General features: G+C 62.3%; 2 protein-coding genes across 4 annotated transcripts in view; one reads left to right on the top strand and one right to left on the bottom strand.

Moving 5' to 3' along the window:
- Positions 1–13525, top strand: part of PTP4A3 (protein tyrosine phosphatase 4A3) — a 33392-nt gene extending 19867 nt beyond the window's left edge. The window contains exons 1-6 of one of the 3 annotated variants that reach the window (XM_032467635.1): positions 2718–2864; positions 5576–6525; positions 8598–8690; positions 10388–10518; positions 11087–11161; positions 12907–13525. In XM_032467635.1, coding sequence (XP_032323526.1) covers positions 6421–6525; positions 8598–8690; positions 10388–10518; positions 11087–11161; positions 12907–13024 — 522 coding nt within the window. In that variant the 5' untranslated portion in view covers positions 2718–2864; positions 5576–6420 and the 3' untranslated portion in view covers positions 13025–13525. Of the gene's footprint in view, positions 1–2716; positions 2865–5575; positions 6526–8597; positions 8691–10387; positions 10519–11086; positions 11162–12906 lie in introns of those variants that run through there. The other 2 variants (XM_032467636.1, XM_032467637.1) reach the window with 2 other exon arrangements.
- Positions 13526–16083: 2558 nt separating this feature from the next.
- The window catches only part of LOC102517316 (maestro heat-like repeat family member 5), a 62509-nt gene continuing 50942 nt past the window's right edge, over positions 16084–27650 (bottom strand). The window contains exons 22-30 of the mRNA XM_032467548.1: positions 22993–23130; positions 22462–22576; positions 21534–21677; positions 18534–18710; positions 17788–17943; positions 16938–17060; positions 16714–16816; positions 16426–16500; positions 16084–16181 (exon numbers count right to left, since the gene is read on the bottom strand). Of these exons, the coding sequence (XP_032323439.1) occupies positions 16084–16181; positions 16426–16500; positions 16714–16816; positions 16938–17060; positions 17788–17943; positions 18534–18710; positions 21534–21677; positions 22462–22576; positions 22993–23130 (1129 nt within the window). The remainder of the gene's footprint in view (positions 16182–16425; positions 16501–16713; positions 16817–16937; positions 17061–17787; positions 17944–18533; positions 18711–21533; positions 21678–22461; positions 22577–22992; positions 23131–27650) is intronic.

The following is a 27650-nucleotide window of genomic DNA, read 5'->3' as shown; positions in this document are numbered from 1 at the left end:
GCTTCCAGGTCACAGCTCCATGACCAGCTTAGAGCTGGCATCCCTGCGGAAGGTGGGTTCCTCCCTGGCACTGTCACCACTTACAGAGGAGGCCACAGGCCCCACAGAGGACAAGGGTGGCCGGTCGAGCCCCGATGACAAGCTTCCAGATAGCAGGAGTGTGCCGGCTCCCTTTACTGGCCAGCTCCTCCTGGAGGCCTTCCCCGGCCACCTGGCCTTCCAGTTCTGCCTCCCACGACCCCTGCTGTGCTGGCCCATCTGCTCTGCAGCCTTCCCCCTGCGGGCCCCCAGCCCAGCAGTAGGCATTCAGGAGGCAGCAGAGGGAGGAATTCATAACTCAGGGAGGTGCCCGAAGATGGAAGGTGCCGCCAAGGAGCAGTGAGCTCCCTGCCACCGCAGGTGTGCAAGCTGGGGATTAGATGGCCTGGGTGATCTCAGGTTCCTCTGGACTTCAGGGGCTGAGATCCCGTGATGGGTTCTGGATACTCCCCAGATCTGGACCTCCGCCCAGAACGCTGGGTCATTTGTTCCTTCCGCAACAAGTTGGGAGCCCTCCTGGTGCCAGGCCCCATGTGGGAGGTGGGTGGAGTCGACAGCCTCTGGGTCCCTCCTTCCAGACATGCCTTCCCTGAGGCCGGGACACTCTCTGCTCTGAGGGCATGTGGCTGAAGGGAGGAGGTTGGACAGGGGTGCTGGGAGAGGAGGCGGTGGAGCTTCGCCGGTGATGGGGGCTGGATCCTCAGTGCAAAGGGTGCAGGGACGGGAGTGCTCTGGGAAGGTTTCTCGAGGGCTTGGCGTGGGCTTGGCCTGTCGGGTCTCCCCTTCTGGGCCCCGAGCAGTGTGCAGACTTGGGCTTGCTCTGGGAGGTTTCCAGGAACGGCTCCTGCCCTGATAAAAATAGACTTCCCCGAAGGGCTTGGGACCGTGCCAGCTGCAGCAGGTGCCCCCCGGGCCTGGCTGGAGTGGGCGCCCCAGGCAAGGGGGAACAGGGGTGCTGGGGCCCAGGTCTGCAGCCTGAGCAGCCTGGTGGGCTCTGGGTGCTGGGTGTAGTATCATGGAGCCTGATGGGAGCTCGCACTGCGTCCAGATGACGATGCAGCGTCGGATGGTGGAAGTCACTTGCCCAGGGCTCCTCTCTCCCAGGGAGCCGGGGTTGGGATGAGCAGGGTCTCCAGGGGGTCATCAAAACTCGGCCCCAACTGTGGTTCTGCGTCCTGGCTTTGTGACTTGGGCAAGTCCCTTGACCCCTCTGAGCTGCTGTTTTATGAATAGTGTGGCCAACGTGTCTTGTTCAGGGGATGCAGTGTCCAGCACGGTGTCTGAGGGGACAGACCCTCAGAAATCGGTCAAGGCGGGAGACTGGTGTGGCTGAGTGCCCAGAGCTGGCCTTTAGGAAGATGCTGCTGGGAGTGGGGACCTAAGAGCACTGGAGTGGGAGTCCTAGCCTGAGCCGACCTTGCTTCTAGGTGGAGGAGCCCTTGCTGGGGAGCTCACGCCATTGGGCTCCCTGAGCTGGTGGGCAGGCCACCCAGCCTGGCTTGGGCGGGGCTCCAGTGGGCCTTTCTGCCCTGTCCACGGTTGTACTGTCCTTGCCTTCCTTGCCTGCTTGCCCAGCTGGGGTGGGAGGAGGGGGGGTCACAGGCATGGCTGATACTCCCTGGGTACATGTGTGGGGACAGCCTGGGAGGGGGCTGTGCTCTGGGCTGGGCCCCCAGCCAGTTCCTCCCACCCCGCCCCTGTGGCGCTGACCGATGATTGCAGGGGCCAGGCTGGCTGTCTGGGAGCTGGGCTCAGAGCCGGGTTCCCAGCAAGGCAAGGCCCCTAGGGACCCTGTGTGCTGGGGGCTCTGCCCACCCTGCTCCACCCCCTTCCAAAGGCCTCACGGCTGGCCAGGGCAGGTAGAGTTGATCGCGATCCCAGGCTGCACTCTTGGGATCTGCAGTTTGGGGAGCACGTGTGTTGCTGACACGGTGAAGCCAGGACCCTGCCCATGCGGGCAGGCCCGGACCTGGGAGGGTTTCAATCACAGAGGGTCTCATGGGGAGGAGGCATCTGCACTGAGCACTGGAGAATGAGTGGGATGTGGACACCACACCCTGGGTGAATTCTGCCTGTCTGTGTGTCCCACTAGCTTTCTCACCTGCACGCTGGGGGTGGGGCGTGCAGGTTCAGAGCACACAGAAGGTACTCAGGAAGTGGAGGGGTTCCTCTGGCGCAAAGCTGGTTCCTCTGGGCAGGGCTCTAAGCAGGAGGACTTTGGGACCAGACCAGGTGGCCGGCCCTCATCCTGTGGGTGTCAGCCTCATGAAGCCACTTGGGCCGGGGCACCCTTCTTTCCATTTTCATTTCCTGCCGAGGCCCCCGCCAGGAGCCTAGTTCCTCGCCGAGGTCCTCCTGGCCCGGTGCTGCCCCAACTCTGATGTGTGAATCCTTCCTTCAAGATGGGGCCACGGGGAGCCCCGGACAGTTCTGGGGGGGGGGCGCGCACGGGTGAGGGGCACCAGAGCCCGGCGGGAGGCAGGCGGGGTGCTTGGACAGCGCCCCCGCCCTTGCATTTCCCCTTCCTCCGAAGCGCTTCCTCTCCCGGCTCGGCCCTCCACCGTCCCTTTGTTTGCCGGGCGCGTGGGCCAGCCCGTGGTTATATTTAGGCAGCAGGTGTGGGAGCCACAACAAGCTGGGTCGCCCGCCGGTCACCGGCCACACCGCCCACGTGACGCCCGGGCGCTATAAATAGCCCCCGGCCGCCAGGCCGCGGAGCACCCACGGGAGGCCGCCGCGCCCCTCGCACTGGGTCTCGGCGGCTCTCGGCCAGGCCCCGCGCGGCCCCGCGCGGATGGAGGCGGCAGCGGGACGCCTGCGCGCTGGTGAGCCTGGGCGGGGCGGGCGCGGGGCGGGCCGGGGGGACCCCAGCCCCGCCCCCGGGGAGGGGGCCCGCAGCCCTCAGAACCAGCCCCCACACAACCCGTGGCAAACGCACCGTGCGGGATGGGTGCCCCACCCACTGCCCCAACCCAGCCCAGCCCAGCCCAGCCCAGCCCAGGCCAGCCCACCGGATCCCAGCCCTGCCCACGGTGCTCCCACGCCCGTGCCTTAGCTCTCCTGGGGCCCAGCTGGGCCCTAGTTCTGCAGGCTTCTTCCAAATCATCCAAGCTCCCCGGTCCAGAGAGGATGGCACTCTCTGAAGCCCTCTGGAGTTGCTCTCGGCCAGCTCCTTAACCATCTGTGCCACCAGCAATAAGCTGCCTGGACTCGAGGCTGAGAAAACCCACAGGGAGCATGTACCAGGCACCGGGCACGGGCAGGGCCCAGAGAAGGTCCTCCATCTCTCCCTGGCCTGTTTCCTGATGTACAGGGACAAGGATGGGGCCTCCACTAGCAGATCTGAAAAGGATGGCTGTTCTGGGCATAGCAGAGGGCTCAGAGCCTGCCCTGGAGAGGAGGCCGGCTGAGGTCCCTACATAGCAATGTGGGGCCAGTGGCAGGAAGGCCAGAGGGAGGGGCGTTGGGCTTCCAGAAGGCTCCTGCTTCATGGGGGGTGGAGGAGACCTGAGGAGTGGTGACTGGTGGTCTTGGGTCGGCCCTGCCTGGGGACATGACTCAGTGACCTCACTGAGGGGGTGTGGTCAGTAGGAAGGGTGCCTCCCTGGAGGGAGGCCAGAAGGTCTGGTTGAGCCCTGTGAGGCTGCCAGGGGCCAGAAGTCGGGGTATCACTGCTTTGCTCACTCGTGGGGAGGGGGGACCCCGGACACTGTGGAGACAAGTGGGGTGTGTGGCAAGACCCCAGCCCAGCTTGGGTAGTGATCTTGGTCTAAACCTTGGCCCAGACCCTGACCCTATCCTAGCTAGGGCCCTGCCAGTTTGGCCCCTGACCCTTGCCAGCAGGGGACACTTGAGGCTCACTTGGTTGGTTGTGTGGGGTGGCTCTGGGTCCTCAGCCTGGAGGGCCGTCCAGGGACACTGGCAGCAGAGCCTGGCCTTCTGCTCCTGCTCCCGGGGTCTCCCCAGGTGCCCAGCAACTGTGAGTGGTGAGGTGGTGGCTCATTCCCTCAGGAGAGGCCTGTAGTCTTGTGGCTTCCTTGGGTCTTTGTCCTTTCTTTCTAGTAAACACACTACCACATGGGAACACCCCACAGCCCCAGGAGGGGCAAGTGTTTGTGTGCTGCTCAGGGCGCCGGCCGCGGGCTCTTTCCTCTCCTGTGCTCCGAGCTGGTTTGCTCTGAGACGGTGTGGGTCTGGGCTGGCTGAACCAGGACAGCATCCCTTCTCCTTGGCGTTTTACCCCTCCCTGGGGACCCCCATGTACCCCTTCTGGACAAAGCAAGGGGCAGAATGTGAGCCGTGGCACCTGCCCTGAGCCTGGGAGCAGCGGTGGAGCTGGCCCTGCATGTCCAGTGTCCCAGCTCTGCGCCCCAATTGTGCCTGGGCCCAGCCTGCCTGGTGGGCAGCTGGATAAGAGGGTGCTGGCTGGGGCAGAGGTAAGAAGTGTTGGGTTGGAGGATGGAGGACCTGCCTGGTGAGCAAGTGGGACTACTGGCCCTGGGGCTTGGGCTGAGACCAGTGGCTGGAGGGGTTTGCTAACCCCTGGGTTGTGCCAGAGGGGTCCCCTTTGGCTCCTCACTGTGCAGATGGAGAAACTGAGGCTAGTGATGTGCCCCAGGTCTCCACGTGTCTGTGGGGCGGAAGTGGGGTTGGATGCTCTTGCTGGGGTCCTGGCCCTGGCCCTTTGGGGCCCAGAGTGGGAGAGACAGGTGTGCGAGTGGTTGATGCTCTCTTTGTGGCTGAGCAGCCTCTCTCCCTGGGACCCTGTCACAGTGGGACCCTATGCCTGGCCCCCTGCATTGTTACCACCTCGGCCTGCACCTGGTGGCTGGCCCTGGCCCTTTGGCCCCTGTGATCTGTCCCTACTTCTCTGAACTCCTGGAGGGCAGAGCCGCCTTGTTTGCGCCCAGCGCCTGGCCAGCCCTGTGGGGGAGTGGTGGCCAGTGGTCCGGGGGCAGAGGCAGACCAGAGCCCGAGGTTTCCACGGGGAAGCTCTTGGGAGATGTTTAAGATGGGACATGGCTGTGGTGACCCTCACCCTGCTGCGCTCGGGTGCCCTGACCTCCGTTCCTGAGCTTCTTTCCCTGAGGGCTGGCCATCCCGGAATAACCTGGGCTTGGAAATCCCAGAGGCCAGAATTCCGCAGAGGAGAGGGCGACTGTCCTGGGTGGGGATGGGGTTTCTGCTGATTGCGGGCCGTGGAGGGGCTGGGCTTCAGGGGGGCTAGGCTTCTGTTACCGCAGACCACTTTGACGTTTGTGTTGGGGTTCAGCACATCCCCAGGGCATGTGTGTGTCCCTCTCTGCCCTGTCCTGGTGGCTGTTCTGTCACCTCAGGGCTGTGGGTCAGCCCTGGCTGGAGCTGTCCTTCCTGGGGCTCCTGGGGTGTGGTTGGGGGAGCTGAGGCCCAAGGAGGGTCGCTCCTTCAGCATGGAGTTGCAGCAGGGCTGGGGAGAGCACTGGCCGTGACGGAGGGGATGGGCCAGGGCTCCCAGTGACCCCTTTTCTGTTCGCTTCCTTCTCCCCTCCTCCCCCAGACGCTGCCTGCTGCTGACCAGCCTGGGATTTATGGAGAGGGCCTCGGGGGGCAGCTCTCAATACCGCCGCGCCCAGCATCGCCGCCGCACCTGCTGCTGACGGGGCCCCCGCGCCTCTGGCCCCCACCATTGCCCTCCCCGGCCCATGGGTGCCGCCGCCCGGCCCGGGGCCGGCTCTGCCTCCTGAGCCCCCCGCCCCACTCCAGGACTCGCTGTACCCCGATGGGGTAACGTGACAAAGGCCCCGCTCAGAGCCGCCCACCTGCCCACCACGGCCACCGCCGCCTGTGACCCCACCACCCCAAGGCTGCCCTGTTGGTTCAGTTCAAGTTCGTTTTTCTTTTGGTCCTTGGCAATTTGGGGCCTGCCTTTGAGTGAAGGCGGCTGTTTCCCCGTCCTCCGATGCAGAGACGGCGTCCCTGGCGACAGGCTCAGCGCTGGACACGGCCACAGCGGCCGGATTCACTTCGGGCTTTTTAAGTTTTCTTTGCTGGGTTGTCGTTGTTTTTCCCTTTTGCCCCCTTATAATTGTCCGGCTCTGAGAGGCGGGAGCTTGGACTGGTCTTACTTTTGGGGGGCGATTTTGTTTCTTTTGTTTTTTAAAGCCTTGGGTTTTCCTTTTTAATTACCCGCATTCCGGGCGGCATCCTCCCCCCTCCAAGTATTTGCACAATATTTGTGCGGGGTTTTGGGGGGCAGGTTTTTAAAAAAGCATTTCCTCTCTCTTGGACAAGCACAGGGATCTTGTTCTCCTTGGGTTTTGGGGGGCTAGTGAGGCCTCTCCTCCGTGTCCCCGGCCCTGCCCGCAGCCCCTTCCTGGGCACCGCCCGGCTTCGGGAGGAGCCATGGCGCGGATGAACCGGCCCGCCCCTGTGGAGGTGAGCTACAAGCACATGCGTTTCCTCATCACTCACAACCCCACCAACGCCACCCTCAGCACCTTCATCCAGGTGAGTGCCCAGCAAGCCCAGCTGTGCCGCCCTGGCCTCCCGAGAGCCCCCAGTGTGAGACGTGCTTGGGAGCAGAACTGCCACCCAGGTTCCAGGGTCCCCAGGGCACACGAGAGTGTCCTGTGGAGCTGGGGTGTGAGGACTTGTGGGGGACTTGCTGGGCCCCCTGGGGCCTGCAGGCTGGGCCGGTGCATGGACAGTGGGAGGCCACGCTGCATGGACACAGCCAGGTGCAGAGGCAGGAGGAGAGATGGACATCGCCTCCTCAGGACATCACCTGTGGCTGGGCTCTCCTGAGCACTTTGCTGGCCCTTTGTCCTCCAGGCAGGGGCTGAGCAGGAAGGAGGAGGGAGGGGCCCCCAGGTGAGCAGGGGCTGCTTAAACAGCCAGGGGTCAGGCGGAGGGGGGATGGGGTGTGAAAGCCAGCGCCACCTCCGGCCCACAGGCTCTGGGGGAATCCTTGGGTTAGAACAGACGGCGGGGAGCTTCAGGGCACAGATACCTGTGTGAGGAGAGGCTGGGCAAGAGTCCGAGCTGGCCACTGCACCCTGGAGAGCCAGCAGGCAGAGCTGTGCGCTGCTCGCAGCCCCGTAAGACGTGGCCAGATGCGTTTGCAGGGCCTGCCGTTCTCCGCATGGCCCTGCAAGAGCCTGGCCTCTGCAGTGAGCCTTGCTGTTTGCAGGGCCTGTGGCTATGGGGGGGCAGCATTCGTGGGCTCAGACCTCCAGCTGTTCCCTCTGCAACATGAGATAAGGCCCCTTGAATACTTGTCATAGTTAAACAGGGGCCAGGGCATGAGAGGACTTAAACACCTTCCCTCGGGGCACCTGGACCTCAGACACTGAGCTGGGGGCCCTATAGAGGAGGGCTGTCCCCCTGCATAGCTGAGACCTTTGAGATAATAGCAGGATCTTGGGGAAGACTGAGCACATCACTCAGGTTGTGATTGGGTTCAGGGCTCAGTCTGGGGCCAGGATCAGGGCTCAGTCTAGGACGAGGGTCAGGGCTCAGTGTGGGACCAGAATCAGGGCTCAGTCTGGGACGAGGGTCGGGGCTCAGTGTGGGACCAGGGTCAGGGCTCAGTCTGTGATGAGCGTCAGGGCTCAGTGTGTGACCAGGGTCAGGGTTCAGAAAGTGACCAGGGTCAAGGCTCAGCCCTGGGCGGGTGGCAGCACTCTGCTGCAGGCACAGAGGGGTCTGAGGTGTCCTGTGGCCTCAGAGCCCTGCAGCCCCTCCTGCTGCCTGCATTCTCAGAATAGCTCCATGCTGTCCTCACTGTGTTTGGTGTCCCCGTCGCATGATTCCTCACCACTCTGAAAATAGCTGCTGGGAGCAGGTCGGGGTGGGAGCAGCCCCTGCACGTGGACCCCATGGAGTGGAGCCTGCCCCCAACCCCCAGCGTATAAATATTGTTGTGCCTGGCTGTCAACTGCCTTGACCTTTTCCCTGGTAGCTTGGGGCTTCCCCCTGGTGTGCAGGGCCTGGTTCCCTTCTGGCCACCATCTGAGCAGGTGCCTGCCCTCCCTGCTCTGAGGCACCCCTGCCCACTGAGGCCTGCCCCTCTGAGACTCTGAAGGCCCCTGTGTGGGGTCTGGCTGTGACCCTTGACTAGACCTGTCTTGCAACCCCGGCTGAGAGGGCTGCTCAGAGCAGGGACCACACAGGAGCCCACTTGTGGGCTGGTGGTGTCCTGTCCCTGCCTGAGGACCCAGGGGCTTTGTCTGGAAAATGCTGGTGCATCTGGGATCCTGAGCACCCAAGAGGAGGGAGGTGACATGCTGGGGAACTGGCTCACAGCTGTGTAGCCGAGATGGCAGTGCGGGTAGGTGGGGGCACCCTCCCTGCTGCTGGGTGGGCCTAGGGACAGGTGCCCCAGGAGCATCAGGAAAGACCCAACCCCCGGCAAGTCACTGAGCCTGAAAGTCTGTGAACCACGGGTAACTCACGCCGGGCATCAGCCTTCCTGCCTTGTTGAGGGGGGCATGCCCTTGCCCCAGGGGCCTCAATCAGGGGGTCCCCACCCCTGAGCCCTGTAACCCCAGCCCAGACCTGCCTTCCTCCCTCCCTGCCAGGACCTGAAGAGGTACGGGGCCACCACTGTGGTGCGTGTGTGCGAAGTGACCTACGACAAGGCCCCGCTGGAGAGGGATGGCATCACCGTCGTGGTGAGGGTCACGGGGTGCAGGGGGTGTTGCTGCTGTCTCGGGGTGTACGGTTGGGGTTGCTGGGGCTCCCCTCGGCCTGGGCAGTGGTTTGGAAGCCCCTCCGTTGTGAGGCAGGCACACGTGGCCTTGCTGCGTGCCACCTGCCACCCCCAGCCGTGTGCGTGCCCAGGCCACATGCTGTCTGGGCACATCTCTAGGTTGGACGTGCTGTCCCTGGCCAGCCTGGCTCGGGAGGTGGGCCCACACTTGTGCGCGGCCACAGCCAGGGCTCCCGCCCCTGGGCCCCCGTGTGCCACGGGGCTGGCAGGCCCGGCAGACACCAGTGCTCCTCAGCCTCACGGCGGCTCCACGTGGGGCTCTGTCGTGGGGAATCAGGCTCTGGTCAGCCTCTGTCAGGCCACAGCTAGACAGTGTCAGAGCTGGGAATGCCCGGGTAGTGGCTCGTTCATAGTAACATCCCCACCCCTCAGCACTTGGCGGGGGCTCTGACCCCAACAGCCCTGCTGGCGGGGAGCTCGGCTCCACTGGGCAGGCCGCCCCAGGTCCCCGAGGGAGCACAGGGCAGAGCCGGGACCCCCGCGGCTCTGAGCTGGCACCTCCACGTCTGGGCTCTCTCAGGGGCCTCACCTCTGTCTTGCTGTCTGGTGTCTGGGGCCCTGTCGCCGGGCAGTGGGGTGCCTCTGGGAGGGGGCGTTGCGTGTGCCTGTCGGGTCACTGGGGAGGCTCTCTGCCGAGGCTGTTGGCAGGGGTCCTTGGGGCTGTTTCCTTGGTCCCCGGTTGTGGGGACCGGTGTCCAGGTGGAAGGCAGGGTAGCTCTACTGTCACATCTCCGTGGGCCGGGCCACGGGCTTCCCTGTGCCTCAGCTGCTGCAGCCAGAGCCCCGGGGCCAGCACTGAGGGTGGGCCCCGAGCCAGGAGACGGTGGTGGAAGTGGCCGGGCAGGCCTGCCTGAAGTCCTCCCCTGCCCCTTCCTGGCTGTGTCGCCCCAGGTCCCTCGCCTGTAGGGCAAGGGTGCTTGAAAGGCTCCAGATGAGCACGTGTAAAGGAGCCTGTGGCCTTCCCCTCCCCTCCCACTGCAGCAGTAAGGGTTCCGGTTAGACTTACGGCAGCCAGGCAAACCAGTTTCCTCCAGGGGTTGCCAAATCTGGAGGCCACGTACTGGATTAGATGCCCCAGGGGCTTCACCTTGCTGGGCCCATGTAGATTCACCCCTGGTGCCAAACGGTGCTAATTCTGGGGCCGCTCACTCTGCCCCACATGAGTCTGCTTCACTCAAGTATCTCCTTCCTCATGGGGCTGGGCCTGCTCTGTGCAGCCAAGCTGGGGGCTGGGGACGCAGAGAGGCATGTCAGCCATGTTCATGGACAGACCCCCTTGGGCCTGCTGACCCCGAATCTCTTGGCTCGGTGAGGATCAGGCTATGACCCCAGAATCGCAGTGTGGCTGACGTGGAGAAGAGCAGGGCTTCCAAAAGGAAAGAGTAGGGTGTTCTGGGAAGCTTCCTGGAGGAGGGAACAGCTGAAGGGAAGGGAAGGGATGAGGAGGAGCCTTGCAGTTGGAGCCCTTTGGGGCCTGTGCCCTGACCCTGACCCTCGTGGGCTCACAGGCTCCTGACATCCTCCATGCTTCTCCCAGTGCCCCGACCTATCCTGGGTCTCACCCCATCTTTGGGTGTGGGGGTCTGCTGCTTTCTGCAGGACTGGCCGTTTGACGATGGGGCACCCCCGCCTGGCAAGGTGGTGGAGGACTGGCTGAGCTTGCTGAAGACCAAGTTCTGTGATGACCCTGGCAGCTGCGTGGCCGTGCACTGTGTGGCCGGCCTGGGACGGTGAGCTGCAGGGCAGGGCGGCTTGCCTGAACCTGGGGACCCTGGGGCCTGGCTCGCTTTTGGGTGTGGGTGTGGAGCCTCCATCACATGTGACCTCCCTCTTAGGGGGTCCCCAGAAGCAGGCAGGGAGGAAGTCCTTGAGCAGGAAGGAGCTCAGCCCCATCCCTCCCCAGACACAAAGACTCCACCCCCACCCATAGCCGGTTTGACCTGGGCAGTGGAATCCTACTTGTATAGGGACCGGCTGGGGTTGATAGTGAAGTATCAGGCTCTTGTCCATGGCCATACACAGGCCCAGCGCTTCGTCCTCCCTCTTTGAACTCTCCCAACATCACACTTACACACAAGGAGCCTGAGGCACAGAGAGGTTGCCTGGCCCCCCAGAGGTCACACAGCAGGGACTGGAAGAGCCAGGATTTGGGATCCCATGCGCTCCCCAGGGGAGGGAAGGGCACTGGGAAAGTGCAGGCAGCCCTCAGGCCTTGAGGGTGACGGTGTTCACTCTGCGTCTCTCAGGGGAGGGGTGGGTGTGGAGGCTTGGATGACCGGCTCCTGCTGTCTGCCCTAGGGCTCCGGTCCTCGTGGCGCTGGCCCTCATCGAGAGCGGGATGAAGTATGAGGATGCCATCCAGTTCATCCGACAGTGAGTGGCCGGTGGGGGGAGGTGGCAAGTGTGGGGGCCCCAGGTGGAGAGGGCCCAGTGCCCTGCCAGCAGGCACTCCTGACCTCTGGGCCCAGGGTGTCCTCTGAGGTGTCCCTGAGCCCAATGCAGCCTCATATTGTGGTACCAATGCATCTCCCAGGCCATGAGACCCCCACAGCCAGGCCTCCTGGCCCCAGCTGAGAACTGGTCCCTGTGTGTGGCCTGCTCCCTGGTGCTGTGAGGTGTGGGTGAGGAAAGGCCACAGGGAGGGCCAGGCTGGTACCATCTCCATGGCTTGTGGCTCCCTCAGCCTGGGGCATATCAGTCAGCACAGGCTGGGACATGCTGAGTAACAAGCAGGCCCAAACCCATCTCTGACATAGGGAGTCATGGCAAACAACTTTTTAAGCCCCCAGCAGTCGTGATATGGGGTGTCACTCCCCTCACTTCTCGGAAGGGGAAGGACACCCAGACCCCATCCAATCCTGCCCCTCAGTGAAGGGAACCTGAAAACCTTCCATGGCACCTCGACTCCCTGCCCTAACAGCCCAGGGACGACTGACACACTAGTGTCGTTCAGAGCAACCCTCATGCCGCCCTGGCCCCTGGGCTCCACTCCTAGTGTGCTCTCTGGCTGGGGACCCTTCCTACTTCTTGGCCCCCATGGAGGTCTCCCAGCCTCCTCCTCCTTAGGAGGGCCTCCCATCTGCCACTGCTCCTGGGAAAAGCGTGCTGGTGGGGCAGGGTCCTGGGGCATCAGCAGGGAAGGTGGGACTGACTGCAGAGGACCTAGGGCTGCACTGGGCCCGAGTCCACCCCCAGCCCGGCCCACTGAGAGAGTGTGTGTGTGTGTGTGTAGGGGGGGCACACACACGTGCTCTGTGCCTGGGTGTGTTCTTGCTCTGCTCCCCCAACGGTGGCTCCCAGGGCACAGCCATCTCCTTCTCCCGGAGGCAGGCTTGTTTACCAGCCAAGCGGCAGGTGCTGCGTGTGCCTGCAGGTGCTCAGGCCTCCTGCACGCATGCACACGTGCACTTACATGAACACACTATTTCTCTCTGTGAGCCTAAGTGCAGCTCTGCATCTTGGCACAGGTCCGAGGGGGCACCCAGCAGGAGGGCCGGGCCTTCACCATAGCCTCTCCTCCCCCTACCTTGGTGACCTTGTGGTCCCCCGGCTTGAGGCCCGAGGCCCGTGATCGGGGCTGGGTGGGCCCAACCCGGTGATTCAGAACAACACAAGCTCGTTCCTCTTCTGCTCACAACTCACTGGCCAGAGCAAGTCCATGGCCACGTCTGAGGTCATGTGCAGTTGGGGTGGATGAGCTCCAGAAGTGTCAGGTGGGTGGCCCTAGGTGCCCCCAAACCTGGGCATCTGAGGTCCACCTCACTCCTCCCAGAGAGTGGGGATCCCCAGGTTCCATCCCTGTGGCCTCTGGGGTCCCAAGGCCTGGGGTTGGGGTGGTGCCCAGGTAAACACGGGAGACTTGGAAGGTCGGGACCTTGTGGGTGGGGAGGTCAGGGAGTCAGCCTGGAGGAGGCGATGGCCAGGTGAGTTGAAGGCCAGCAGCGGTGACTGCAGGTGACTGGAAGGGTGATTCTGGCAGCGGGAACAGCTCAGAGGGAGGACGGGCTCAGCTGGCCATGGAGACCCACTGCAGCCCCACTGGATTCTGGGGCCCCAGGGCAGGGCAGGTGGCCAAGCCCAGGTACCACCTCATCCCCACCCCTGTCCTGTCTGCTCAGGAAGCGGCGAGGAGCCATCAACAGCAAACAGCTCACCTACCTGGAAAAGTACCGGCCGAAGCAGAGGCTGCGGTTCAAGGACCCACACGCGCACAAGACCCGGTGCTGCGTCATGTAGCTCAGGACCCGGATGCCTCGCCCTGGGGGCTCAGCAGCGCTCCCGAGCCTCCAGCTCGCCTTCTCTCCCGCCACCTCGGCACACCCGCCATTGACGGGTCCTGCTTGCCCCCGTTCCGTGCCATCTCCTTCTGTCTGTTCCCCCGTGTCTGTGCGTGCACATGCGTGCACGTCTGCATCTGTCCTGGTCCACCCTTCCCTTTGTCCTCATGCCCTGCGTCTCCGTCTCTGTGCTGTGCCCTCGCTCCGTCTCTCTCTCTGAGGCTGAACGTCCCCCTCCCCGCCGCACCCCTTGCTCTCCTGCCGTGGCCTCCCTGCACTGCCCCTGGGCAGCTCTCCTCTCTGGCCCGTTTGTTTGGGGGCAAGTGTATTTTTTAACCACTGGGCCTCGCCTTTCCTCTGCAGCCCCTCCCCCTGACCTGTTCGTGGCACCTTAAATTATTGAGTCTGGGGCGGTCAGATGTTCTGGACACTCGAAGGCAATAAAACGGGACCCTGTGGCTGTGTGTGCTTGGAGAGTAGGGTATGGGGCCAGGCAGCCTTGGGACGACAGGCGGGTCCCAGGGAGAATGCTGTCCAGGATGGGATCCCGCAGCCCCGCCTGCGGGCTGTGATCCCCCCACCGCCCCCACCCCCGGTGTCTGGCCTGGGGCTCCCCCTGGTGTCCATGCCGCGTCCCTGCGCCCCCTGGCTCAGGGACAGTGGACAACACTGAGGGACCAGAACGCAGGCTGAGTGGGCTCCGCCTGTTGCTGTGTTGCTGCTTTGGGGGCTGGGCAGTGGCAGGCAAGGCTGGGTCACCAGCTCTGCCCTTGTGCAGGACGGGCTGGGGTTCACTTGGTAATTCTCTGGGCCTTGTGTCCAGCGGGGAGGCTGCCCCGTGCTGCCCCCACCAGATGTCCTCATTTCAGCCTTAGAAGCCCAGAGAAAGTGGTGGGTGATGGCCAGCTGGGCTTGGGGTGGAGGGACCCACCATCCCATCAGCCCAGGGCAGGCAGGGGGGGCAGGAGGGGTGGAGGGTGACCCCAGGGCGCCTGGCGTGATGAGTCTGCATGTGTGGGGGCGCTGGACCTGCCTGAGGGCATGGATTGCCCGGCCCGGTGTTCCGATGTGCAGATCTTGCAGAGCTGGGGGCCCACCCCTCCCTGGGTTGGGTGGGAGGGTGACCCACCGGGACTCAGGCCCCATCTCTCCGCCCTGGCCTGCTGGCTGGCCTGGCAGTGAACTGTTACCACTGGTGCTGTTAATGGGGCACCTTCCATGTGCCCGTGCCTGCTGGTGGGAACTGGGCCTTCCCCCACTTCCAGACAGCCTGAGCCTCAGTTTCCCCTGGGGGCTTGTCCAGGAACCCACTGGGTCCAGGCCCGGCCAGCTCCTAGCATTTACTAAACCAGACTTTCTGGAGGGAGAATGAAGCCCGGGGGAATGTGAAGGAGGCAGCCAGAGGGCAACCGCTGGGTGAATCCAGAGAAGCCCCCTCTTAGGGGACCTGGCACCCCCACCGAGGGGCCATACCCACCAGGCTGGATGGAGAGGACCCTCTCCCTGGGTCCTTTGGTCCTGAAGGAGTGCACCCCCCATCCCCTCTGGCCAGGGGGTTGAGGGAGAGGAGCGATCATTGGGCACCCTCATGGACAAGATGGGGAGTCATGAAAAGGCAAACCCAACCAAAACCCCTCCTCGGGTGGCTGTATTCAGAGATGGCGGACAGGTGGAGAGGGGCCGCCATCTCCCCCGTGGGTTATTTCCTTTCCCCAAACACATCCAAGGATGCAAATGAATCTGGAGTGTGTCCAGGAAGTTGCTGTATTTTTTTCAAGCTGCCATCCAAGTTTTGGGTCCTCTTGGGTGCCAGCCCTGGGGACCCCCATCCCTGCCCCACGGGGCTCACAGTCTACAGCAAGGTGAGACAGGCAAGGTGGGTGCCAGGCCTCAGGAGGAGCTGAGGAGGAGTGGGGGGCCTGGTTCACAGGCCCTGGAGGGATGGAGGTGTAGAGGGGCCGAGGAGGTGGCATGGGGGAGGGGCTCTGCCTGAGCAGGGTGGGGAGGGTCAGTGTGGGCATGTGAGAGGAAGGCGGGGGACTGGCTTGCCTGGACCATCTGTTGGAGGGTGGCCGGCTGGTCTGTCCAGAGAGATGGCCTAGGGTGAGGCCCTAGGGAGGACTCAGGCAGGGAGGGTCTCAAGGCACTCCCTGGACCCCCAGGCAAGGGAAGGGCCCACCTGCCCATTTCACAAGTGGGAAAACCAAGGCTGGGAGGAGGAAGGACCTGGCTGAAAGCCAGGTGGGTCTCCAGGGGCTCTCTGGGGGTGGGCAGACTTTTTCTGGACTCAACTGTCCTAGGGGGATTGGGAGGAAGGTCTTGCTGCCCATTTTACAGATGGGACAACTGAGACTCAGCCGAGACCCTCACCTCAGGCTGTACACTCATCCAGGGTGGGCCAGGCCCACCAGGAAGTTCTGACTCTGGGCCCAGGCTGGTTCTGATGCCAATCCTGGGGGCCAGCCTTGACTGGACTCAGGAAGTTAGAGATGGGGACGCTGAATCCTCTGGGCTGAGGGCGACCAGCTGAAGGATCCCTTCCCAATTGTCAGCCCCTCAGCGACTACCAGCTCCAAGCTGGAGATACACTGAAGACTGGGGGCGCCTTGGTAAATGGCCCTACTCAGCTGCGAGTCCTGTAGGCGCGTCCTCTCGGCACCCAGGACATGGGCAGGCAGGCTGTGGCTTGGGCTCTGGTTAAGCAGAGTCCCCCTGATCTCCATGAGAGGAGGGGCTGTCGTTTGCAGGGTTCTGCACAGACTTCACGATCTGTCTCTAGGGGACACAGCCCTGCCGCCCCACCCCAGGCCTGGCCCTGGCTCCCAGTCCTGCCAGTGTCTCCTGAGCTGGCCCACAGGATGGCGGCAGGGAGCAGACTGGTATGATGCTTCTATTTTGAATCTAGATCTTTCTTTCAAGGGGGAAAATGTTATGCAACCAAGCTCTGTGTGGACAGGGCAGGGCTGGCAGATGGCGGTGGGCACAGGGGAGGGGACGGTGAGGAGGTACCGCTGGAGGTCACCGTGGTCTGGCCGCCACCTCCTGGAGGAAGGAGGCCTGCCTGGTGGCGAATTCGCGGATGCCGGGATCTGGGTCATTTTTGAGATCCTCAAAAGCTCCAGGAGAGGGACAAGTCAGAGGTGCACCCCACTCAGGTCCTGTCTGCCCAAGCCCTGCCCTCACTCCCACCTGGGGTGGGGGAGGCAGGTCGGTGTTCTCGGCTTTCCAGGCCTGGGAGCTTCCCTCCCCAGCTCCGCCCATTCCTGGGCTTTGGGGAGCCCATCACAGCCTTGCTATATTCTAGCCTCAGGTACCCACCCACTGCAGGTGCGGATGGAGGTGTGGACGGGGCGGACTTACTGCAGAACAGCAGTTTTGTGTCCACGTCGTTGACCATCTGGGACACGGCCTGGAGGTGGTAGCAGATGGTATAACCTGCGTGACAGATGGAGGAGGCCAGGGGAAGGGGGGTGGGGGCTTAGACCCACTCCTGCCACCCCAACCCGGAGGCCCCCTCACCCGCCACCTTTTCTCTCTTGCCAGTGGACCCCAAGCTCCGGCTGGAGTGGCGCGGCGGGCGAGGGCGGGAGAGGGTCAGGGTTCTCCCAGGCGGGCCTGGAGGTCCCTGAGCCTGGCCGGCCTGCTCACCTATGAAGAGGGCTGCCCAGGTCTTGAGGTGGTGGTGGCGGCTGTGCAGGTAACTGAGGGCCTGTGCCAAGTGGATGCTGAATCCCTCCTGGCTGTGGCTCATCTGGGGAGCACGCCTGTCACTCACTGGGGCCGGAGGGTGGCTCCGCGCAGACCACAGACCAGAGCCCCCGCCCCGCCCTGCCCCCCTAGTCCTGCCTCCCCTCCCCCGCCGCGCCCCTCACCAGGCAGGTCCAGAGGAAGTGGCGCGCGCTGAGTCCCCGCTCCCAAGCCAGCGTGCAGAAGAGGGTGTGGCGCAGCCGCCAGCGGAGCAGCACGGAGCAGCGGTAGAAGGCGAACTTGGCCTGCTGCGGGGTCAGCAGGGGCGGGGTCAGCAGGGGCGGGGTCAGCAGGGGCGGGGTCAGCAGGGGCGGGGTCAGCAGGGGCGGGGTCAGCAGGGGCGGGGTCAGCAGGGGCGGGGTCAGCAGGGGCGGGGTCAGCAGGGGCGGGGTCACCCACCACCGGGGGCTCTGAGCTGAGGAAGCGCGCAGCGCTGGGGCGGCCCCTCCTGGGTCCCTGGCCCTCCTGCTGGCCTTTTCCTCTCTGTCTGCACCCTTAACCCATCCCCGCCTCCCTGGCTGCTGCACCCCGGCCGGCTGGACTGAAGGCAGCTCTGGGTCCCCACTTGTGTGGGAACTGGCCACTTAACTGTCTGTCTTCCTGACAGCCAGGAGCCCAGGGAAGGCCAAGCTGTGTCTTAATGGCCTAGACACAGCACCGGCTGGCACACAATAGGGCTCAGGCCACATTTCAACAATTTCAACGAACAACCTGAGCCCCCATCATATGCCAGGCACTGGGGATGCAGCAGTGAGCAGGACAGACTGGGTCCTGCCCGCACAGACGGCACAGCCACACATGTGCATGCGAGTACGTGTGTGCGTGTGTGTGCGCGCACATGGGCAGGGGCAAGGAAACCAGCAAGGGGCCAAACACACCACCCCAGGGAGCACCCCCTTGCTCTCAGGCAGCCCTGCTGCTGCCAGCAGATCCCCAGCCTCCTGGCCGCCTTTGGGTCCGTCGGTAGGCACTGACCGTGACGACGGCTGGACAGCTGTCCTTCAGGTGCAGAAGCAGTGGCACCATGCTCTGGTGCACCTGGGTTCGAAGCCCACTTAGCTCTTGGCCTGTCATTGTCGCCACCAGGTCCCCGAACAGTGCCATAGCTGCCGCCCGGATTCCCTCCCGCTCCTGCAAGGCAGGGGCTCAGAGCCACAGACAAACATGCCTGGGGGTCCCGGTCCCACCCAGCTTGGGACCCTCCACTCCTTGGTGGGGGTGGGACTTGGCCCTCTCAGCAGGACCCTTTCACCTGGGCTTAGGGCTCCCAGGACAGGGCTGTGCCTCCCGCCAGACAGGGCTCGCACGAGAGGGTTACAAGCCGTCCTCAAGGACCTAAAATCATCTGCCTCATGCTCACAATCACATCCTGACAAGCAAGTTGCAGTTATGAATACAGCTGGGGCGCGGGACTTATCCCTCTAATCTCCCAGTGAAGGAAAATCTGTCATTGCAAACGAGCTGACAGTCAGGAAGCTAAGGTGGGGTTGGAGAGGCTGACAGTTGGCTCTAGTTCAGCAACACGAGGAAGGGCTAGCGCCACCTAGTGACCACCAGGCCAGCCCACCTGCCCCGGGTACATAACCAGGTGGGGCCTCCATCTCCCGGCTGCACTAGTTGGACAGCAGCCTGGGGGCCTCCCCACCTTCGAGGAAGGGAGCAAGGGAGGCACAGGAGGGGCACGAGTAGGGGGCCCCTGGCCTCCCCGCCCCCGTGCTCACGTCATCAAAGAAGGAGCGGGCGTTGATGGCGATGCCCAGGCTCTGCACCCTTGTGCCCTGGGCACCCAAGCGATGCAGCACGTCTGACACGGTGCCCATGACGCGCACCACCACCGGCTCGCTGCTCTGGAAGAAGCCGTCGAGGAAGGGCGGCAGCTGTCCGCGGAGCAGGCTTCCCTGGGGGACGTGGGGGCCCATGAGAACAGGGGCCAGGAACGGCTGTCCCTATGCCCTCCACACCCCCAGCCCTGCCAGGTGGACCCAGAGCAAACTCGGGCTCTGCCCCTTCCCAGACCCCCGTCCCAGCCAGGGCACCTGCACTGCCCCACACACTCTGCTGGGAGCCCGCCCTGGCTCTGCCAGGGGGACTGTGCTCCTGGCCCTGGTCTGTCCCCCAGGAGCTGCAGGCCATGGACGGGCTCTCCCTCTCTGAGCCACCTGGGGTTCTCCTGGGGTTAAGGGAGCATGGACCCCTTGCTAGTGGGCTCCCAGGTCCTTCCCTTTCCTGTCTGCATGCTGGCCAAGGGCCCCTCATCAAGTCCTGGGGGCAACCCTTCCCTTCCTCTGCCCCACTCTGCCTTTGCCCCCATTCCTGGCCTCTTTACGGGTCAGAGGGGGCCTGGGGGGCTGGACCGGACAAGGTTGGTCAGGTGTGCACACACTGAAGTCATTGATTTCTCACACTGTGGGGAGCTGGGTGCACCAGTAGTGGCTCCAAATCATCTTTGTTGCAATGACCATTTCCCATTTTTATATTACTTTACAAAGAACAAAGCTAAGTTCATTTTCAGCCCATTTTTTCTGCTCCCGTTGTGTGCCATGCGCTTGTGAGTTGTCTGGATAAACTGTCAGAAAGTGACATGTCAACAAATGGATGTCCCCTGCCATCAGGCCCCTTATCAGTGACTTGGGTGCAAACCAGGGTGACTTTAGGCAACTTTGTTGGCTTCCTGAACTCTGTTTGGTTTCACAGTATTAAATTCATTTTTGGTAAGTGACGTGACAGCAACAAGCATTCTCTGAGCACCACTAGGAGCCAGGTCCGGCAGTGTGCTGGGCATGACCCAAAGTTAGACACACATGACACGGCGTGTGTCAGTAGGTGATGAGTGATATGATAGAGAAGGGTGGGGGTGGGACAGGCCTGCTGGAGGTGGCAGCAGAAGTGGTGGTTATAAAGCTTTAATTTTAAGTAAGTTGGATCAGAGTGTGCGTCACTGAGAAGGTAATAGCTGAGCAAATTCTTAGAAAGTGGTGCTGGAAGAGCATTCCAGCAGAGGGAACAGCAAGTGCAAAGGCCCTGAGGCAGGAGCATGCCTGGGTACCCGTGGGATTTGTTGATCTGTTGAATGACCTTAAGGTTTGGGACTGGAGCAACTAGATGGGTGGAGCCCACATCAACTGAGATGGGGTCTGCAGGAGGAGCCTGTTTGAGGGAGGGGTCTGTTGTGCACATGTGGAGTTTGAGATGCTGCTAGAATCCAGGCAGTCAGAGTTGAGGCTGGAGTTCAGGTCCATGTTTGGGAGAGGTTTGGGAGCAAATGGCCAATAGATGTTCTTAAAGATTGGAGGAGACCACCAAGGGAGCAAGTGTGGACCAAGAAGAGAAAGGGGGAAGGGGTCCAAGAACAGAAGGGAAAACCAGTGAAGGTGATAAGGCACCAACCTCCACGTGGGAGGAAAATCAAGTGGGGCCCAGTGGGTGGAGAGGTCACCCAGTCACGTGTAGGACGTGGAAGGACGGACAGATGGGTGGGAGGACAGGTGGATGGACAGGTCAATGCAGAAGTGCTGTCCAGTTTCCCCTATTAGGTACCTACTATGTGTGAAGGGCTTCGCAGGCCTGACCCCCCCAGGGCTTTCCTCGTAGCCACGTGGAGACCTACAAGGGGACGCGGACCGACTGAAGTGGGATGACAGGCGAAAGGCTTTGGAGTCTCTGTGGAACCTGCCCCTTCTGCGGCCTTCCTACAGTCAGACCCCCTCTTTCACAAGCCCTGAACACCCTTGTGTTCACAGCAGCCCCTCCCTCCCATTAGTTGAGACAGGGTCTGGGCATCTCACCCTCTCCTTGAGGTGTCAACATGGGCCTGGGGTGAGTGGGGGAGGTCAAGGCTGTGCACGGCTGGAAAATAGCTCTCTCCCACTTGGCGTGTTTACTGTATGGCATCCACCGCTGGCAGGGCCCACAGGGGCGCCAGAGGTGAAAGGCTGCCGCACGGGCCAGCGGGTGGCTAGGGAGGGCCCCTGCCCCGGGCACACAGCACAGCACGCAGGAGTTGCCTGCAAGATGAGGCAGGCATCGTCATCACTCCTGTTTTACAGAAATGAGCCCTGACGCCCAGAGAGCTGAAGAAAGGACAGCTGAGAGCGTGGCAGGGAGGCTGGCACGCACCTGCAGGGAGGCTGGCATGCACCTGCCGCAGCTCCTGGGCTTCTGCACGTTGCCTGGCTCCCCAGTGGCCGCAGTGGGGGGGGGGTTTCTGGGACCTGGCCTGGGGGGCTGCAGATGGGACGGCTGGGTCCCCCAGTGGCAGCATTGCAGGCTCCCCTCTAGCTGTTTGGGAGGGCTCTAGCAATTCATTACGGGATGCAGGTTGCCACCATGATGGCTAGAACTGGGAGGGAGTGGGACTCATCCATAAGATTCCCAGCAGAGGCTCCCCTCTGAGGGCCAGCTTTGGGGTGCCAACCGGTGGGCTCCTCCCAGGCGCCTGTGGGTCTGCAGGAGCGTTCGTCTCTCCCCTGGGTGTGGAGGAGCATTGTCCTCCTGGAATAGACACCGCACCCCTCCCACAGCCCCACCCAGTGGGCCATCCCAGCTCCATTCTACAGGTGAGGAAACTGAGCCCCAGAGAGGTGAAGTCATGTGTCCCCAGCCCCACTGCCGGAGGGGACAGAGCCAGGATCCCAATCCAGCAGGCCTTGTCTACACCCTGTATCTGGCTGGTCTGGTGGTGGTGTGGGCTGCACCTGCCACAGCCTCCCTCACACTCTTACCTTCTCTGGGTGGAAGAGGATGTTTCCCAGGCCCTGCAGGCTCAGCACGCGGACCTCGGGGCTGGGGTCTCTGAGGCTTCGGGCCAGCACGGTCAGGGCGGCCTGCTTAGGGAGCACCTCCAGCAGGGCGGGGCTGTAGAGGAACTGGGCGCCCCCGAGCCGGCGGGTCAGGCCCTGGCACCCTCTGTAGGGAGCCTACAGCTATGTCTGGGAGCTGCGTCTCGGCCCAGGGCCTGGTGGGTGTTTTGGGGAGGGTTGCTGACCTGCACCCTCTGGGTATCTTGGTTAACAAGTATTTCAAACCCAACTCCAAGCTAGTTTGATCCTTCAGTGTACAGCTGCAGAAACTGAGGCTGAGAGGGGGAAAGGGTCTGGCCTGAGGTCACACAGCAAGGCTGGGAACAACACACATCAGCAGCCTGGCTCATGGGGCACCTGGGGGCGATGCCCCATAGAGGGGGCCAGACATTCCTACGGTGGGGTGGGGTGGGGTGGGGTGGGGAGGGGGGCGGCACCAGGCTTTGATCTGGGTTTCTTTCTACTGGTGTCTGGTGTGGAAACGACCATGCCCCAACTCTGGCCCGCCCCGACCCCAGCTCACCGCTGCAAGGCCTGGCACACCCAACGCCTGACTGATGCTGGCCACTGCCATTTCAGCGTCACAGCTCCAGGGATGGGACCCTGAGTCGTCAGGGTAGGAGGGGTAGAAAGGCAGGCCCCCTCCCCCCTCCGCAGGCTGCAGGCTGAGGGGGACTTGAGAGGGGGGACCCAGCCAGGAGCCCTGAGGGGCTAGGAGTGGGAAGGAGGGGCAGCAGGGACCTGTCTGGGCGGGTGAGGTCTGGGTATGGGTCCCGATAGGGACCGCGGCAGCTGGACGAGGTGTTGAGGCTGTCTCTGAGGGGCTCCCCCTCCCCACCTGGGCCCCCACCTCGGTGAGGATGAGGATGGCTGCCTTCCGCTCCCGCTCCTCCTGGCTCTGCAGGTTGGGCAGCAGTTGGACGGTCACTGCCTTGATTTGCCTGCAGCGGCTCTGCACCATGGCCCTGGGGCACAGGGCAAAGGCGTGGCAGGGTCTGGGCGTGGGGGTACAGACCCGTGTCCACCCTCCCGCTACCACCCAGCCCAGCGGGGGGCGGCCAGAGGTGTCCCTGAGCTCGGGCGAGCATGCCTCTTTGACCGTGTTCCTGCTCCCTCAGCACCCACGGGCTGCCCCCTAGGTGCCAGGCCTGGGCTGAACGTGGGATAGACAGAGAAGCAGAGTTGGCCCTTGTCCCCTAGGAGGAGGGGGCCTGGGGGAGGATGCCTGCATCCACAGGCTCCACGTGTGTGTGAGACAGGGGGCGGGGCGCACTTCAGTGCCCTGGAGCCCCGTGTGTCCCCGTGTGAATCCATGGGGCTGTGATCACAGGCAGGCCGTGGGGTCCCTGCATCCCCCAGCCCAGCCCGGCCCCGCCCCTACCTGGCCAGGAGGCCCACGCCCTGTGGGTAGGTGTGCATGGTGGTGAAGAGCGCCCAGGCGCCCTGCAGTTCCAGGTGGGCGAAGTCCTGCCAGTGCCCGGTGGTGGACAGCAGGCTCTTCAGCACCTCCAGCGACGTGCTGTGTCAGAGCAGAGGGGTCATCAGCCAGCCCCGCCCCTAGGGAGGGTGCCCAGCTACCCAGGGTGAAAAGGTGCCTTGAGGCTCCTGTCTTGGCTCAGCGCCCTGCAGCACCGAGGCCTCCCTGGCGTGGAGGATGGGCAGGGCCCGTGCTGAGTGCCGGGGCTGCATGAGCCCACCAGACCCAGGCCGGCGCCCCTGGGTCAGCTGCTGGGGTGAGAGACTGGGGTGGGGTGCCTTCTGAGGGGGTGGTCCTGGGGGGAGGCTCGAGACAGGTCTGGCGTGTGGTCAGCATGAGGTGCCTCTGGAGCATCTTAGAGGACACAGTTGTGCTCAGAGCTGGCTTCCCAGGGCCGGAGCTGAGGGCACAGGGCTGGAGAGAGACTGGCGGTTTCCCGTCACAGGGCGGAGAGGGTCCTGGCTGAGCCGGGATGGATGGTGCCGTTTAAATGTGGGGTTGTGGGGTTAAGAATGGAGCGGGGGAGGACGGCTGGGGGTGGGACATCCTGGGAGCCCGGAGGAGGGTCCATTTGCAACTCCTGAGGACACGGGAAACCAGGTTCCACCAGCCTCATGCTCGCATGTACTTGAGACAGAACACCAGACTTGGAGCACGGCAAGGCTGCGTGCTGCCAGCACCCTGTCCCGGTCACACAGCCTGGCCAGGGCAGCAGAAGCGGAGTCCAGCCAGGCTCCCAGCTCCAAGCTTGCACAGCAGTGTCGAACCTCAGGCTCGGGGCTGCCCCTGGCCCTGCAGGCAGCACACAGGTAGGGGGCCCGGAGAAAGCTCGGGTGGCCTGTCTCCCTGCCCGGCTGCCCCACATCTGGTGACATCGCCCAGCTGTGTGTGCGTGCTCCTGGATCAACGCTGTCAGCTTGAGCCGGGCACGACTCTGATCAGACCTGCAAAAGTCTCGAATGAAATGCCACTCCGGGAAAGTCCCCGGTGGCGCTGACTCAAATGTCAGTTGGGCTGTCACCTTGCCCTCGGCTGTGCCATTGAAAATAGGCTGCGTTTTTCAGGTCACTGATCTCAGCCAGAGTGACGACAGTTTCCAGAGAAGGGGACTCCGGGCGCAGTGGCATTTTGTGTGCCCTGTGGCGACTCTAAGGAACTTCTGGTCCTGGGGCACCTCGGGCATCATCTTTCACGGTCGCTGTGTCCCTGCAGCCACACTGGGGCTTCTGGGACCATGTCGTTTGGCTGATTTGGGTGTTCTTGGGACTCCTTTGCCGACTCTCGGGGTGAATAACACTGTGGGGCCCTAAAACCCAAGACCACCCTCATCCCAGGACCCTCCGCAATGCAATGAAATCCACACAGCCCTGCGACTGACAGAAGATGGAGCCCCTCGGGTCTGACCCTGGTTGTTTTTGTGCAGGACTCTCTACCCCTCCTTCTGCAGCCTCACCCCAGAGATGCCTAGGGCAGAGCGAGGAGGAAGATGAGACAAGGGCAGGAGGGCAGGATGCAGATGCGTGGGGAGCCTGTGGGTCTGCGCAGAGCTGGGGCTTCCTGTGCATCTGTGCTACAGGCATGTACAGCCGTTGTCCCCTAAGCGATGAGGAAATGGGGCACAGTTCTTTCCTTTCCACCTGAAGCCGAAACCCCAGGAGTTCCCCCATCAGATGTGAGCTGTAGGAACCCCTGTGTCGCCCCCTCTGTCTCTCCCCAGCACCAACTGGGTCCTGTCATTCCCTCTGCCCAGAGCCCTCTGTGGCTCCCCACTGCTCTCGGTGTGAGGCTTGGAGTCACCTCCTTGCTGTTCCTTCCCTTCTGGGATCCCCAGGCCTGGAAGGCTCTCTGCCCTCCCTGTGGTACCTGGTGACCTCCAACCATCACACAGGTCTGTGTTCAGGGGCGGGGTCCTTAGGGAACCACACGTAGGTGGTGCCCTAGCTCATCCTCTGCAGAGGCTGTCCCTTTGCGTCACGGCACTCTCCATGTCACCGGGCTACTACTTGACCCCGCCTGCATGTCCACGGGGCTGTGAGCTCCGGTGAGCAGGACTGACTCTGGTGATGAGTGTGGCGCTGTCTGTGTTCATTAAATAGTAAGACTGGAGCACACAGTGCACACAGCAAGTACTGACCGAATCACCAATAATAGTTCGTGTTTTCTTACTCTTTTCGACCAAGAGCTGTGGGAGCCCGGAGTGGAAGGGAGGCTGAGTCTGAGGCTGAGGCTAAGGCTGAGGCTGAGGCTAGGGGCTAGGGGAGGAGGCAGGTCCGAGCAGGGCTGCAGGGGACTCTTGGGTGGTAATGAGATGACAGGCTGGGACAGAGCAGCACACCCCCCGTCAACCCTCCCTGCTCAGGAACCCCTGCTCAGCTCTGGGAAGTCACAGCCCCTGCAGATCCAAGGAACCAGGGACCCCTTGGGCCTGAGGCTGCAGTGCTCCGAACAGGGCAAGTTGAAGACAAGACACTTGGTCTAGGGTCATGGACTCGAACACCTTAACTGAGGCCCAGAGCATCAGCTGTGTGTCCAGGCTCACCCTAGATCAGAGGCTGTCCAGTCCTTCACTGCACCTGACCCGCACAACACCTGCGGAGGGACCAACCCCATTGTACAGATAAGGAAACCAAGACCATGAGATGGAGAGACCCCTTGAATGCTCACAGTGAGGTGAGGATGAAATCTTAGCTCAGGTTCAGGCCCCAAACAGCACATCATTATCAATTGCTTATTTGTTGCCTGTCAGCTGCCAAACCCAGGGCTGTGAATAGTGTTTTAAATAAAAGAAGATTTAAATTAAACTTAAAGCTTTAAGTTTAAAAGAGAACTAATCAGGAAGTGAGAAACAAAAGGAGGCCTCCTGGAACCACAGTGAGGGATTAATGAACATTAACTTTATATATGAGCTTCCTGGCAGCCAGGGCAAAAAGGGAAATATGTTGGATTATATCTATAAGTGGTCAAAGGGAGTGTCTTTGAAATAAAGAGAAATGAGATGCCCCATTAGAGTTAAAGAGACTCAGCCATAATGGATGAAACAAGAGGAATGAGAAGTCCTTCATAGGACAGGATGGACATTGGCTTGAGGAGGATCTGGCTGAGAACTGACCAAAGCAGGTGATGTCTCTAAAAGAAAGGGGCTTTGTTCATCAGAGAGGCAAAGGAAAGGAGGGTCCCACAGGCAGGGCTGGCAGTGCTTGCTCTGCCCTGGCAGAGGTGGAGCCCAACCCTCACTTGTTGGTCCCAGGGGCCAGCCCAGCTCACAGGACATCAGGAACCTCAGAGGCCCAGAACTAACCTGACTCGGCCTCAAGTCTGGAATGGCTGCCACAGGTGTCCTGTGCCACCCCCATGCTGCTAGGCACCCACAAGACAGTGGGCCCCTCAGCAGTGAGTGCCCAGATCCCTCCTTGGTCCCTGTCCACCCTTGCTGGTACCACCACATCTGCCTGGCCTCTGACTCCAGACCACAGCAATCCACTTGGGCAGTGCTGCTCTCTGAGGCCCTGGGAGTGGCTGCTGGCGGCTCCCCGGCATCACAGCTGACTGGCCGGCCTTGCTCGTGGCCCCTTGGGGGGCAGCAGCATCACGGTTTTCCTCGGGGGAAGGGGGGCCAAGGTCCATCCCAGCTCCAGGGAGGGTGTTGGGGCTAGACCTGCTCAGTCAGAGTCACACTTCCCTGTGGCCAAGGCAGCTGGTTCAGGGGTAGGCATGTAAGCTAAGCTGGGCCGCTCAGAGCCCATGAACTATGCCCAGGCTGCTGGAGCCCCACCCTCCTCTGTGGGGAGGACCGGCTCAGAGGAAGGCCAGGGGCCTCCACTGTATGGGGCACAGAGAACAGCAGTAGACACGGCGCTGTGGGAGACTACAGCAGGGGGGGAGTAGGGCCGCTATTTTAGAGAAGGTGGTTGGGAGACCACGACAGGTGAGGCTATTTGGGGGAAGAGCATACCAGGAAGAGGGAGCAGCAAGAGCAAAGGCCCTGAGGCAGGAGGGCACTGGGTTTGAAGAACAGCAGAAAGATGCTGAGGCTAGAGCAGAGGGTGTGAGTGGGATGTGTGTGGCAGGAAGTGAGGTCCTGGAGGTGACAGGGAGCCAGAGGGAGGGCCAGTGAGTCACCATAATGATGGGTCCTTCTTTGAGTTAGAGGGGAGAGATAGGAAGGGTTCTGAGTGCAGGCACACCCTGGTCTGACCTAGGTGTGGAGGGGGCGAGGTGGGCTCAGGGAGAGCAAGGGAGGCTGGACCCCTTGGGGGCAGGGAGGGAGGCTGATGGATCGAGGCCATTCATCATGGCTTTCTCCTAACCCTTCGATTTCTGGGAGAATGTTTTATTAGCTTATTAGGGAAGATTCATGCATTTTGCATGGTTGATTTGAATAAAAAAAGGAACTTTATGCACATTTGGATTCAGAAGCAATATGAGAAGAAGTGACATTATTTTTCAGTGACGTGCCTTGGGGAGAGCTCTTCAAACTGACAAATTGTGTGAAGCACATCATAAGACAAACAGATGAAAAGAGTCGGGCCCCAGCGGTTCTTAAAGACTTGCTTGTTGGATTT

The sequence above is a fragment of the Camelus ferus genome, chromosome 25 (genome assembly GCF_009834535.1).
Source record: "Camelus ferus isolate YT-003-E chromosome 25, BCGSAC_Cfer_1.0, whole genome shotgun sequence".
NCBI classification, from domain to species: Eukaryota; Metazoa; Chordata; class Mammalia; order Artiodactyla; family Camelidae; genus Camelus; species Camelus ferus.
Note: the sequence above shows the minus strand (reverse complement) of the source record. Positions and strands in the feature narration are given on the sequence as shown.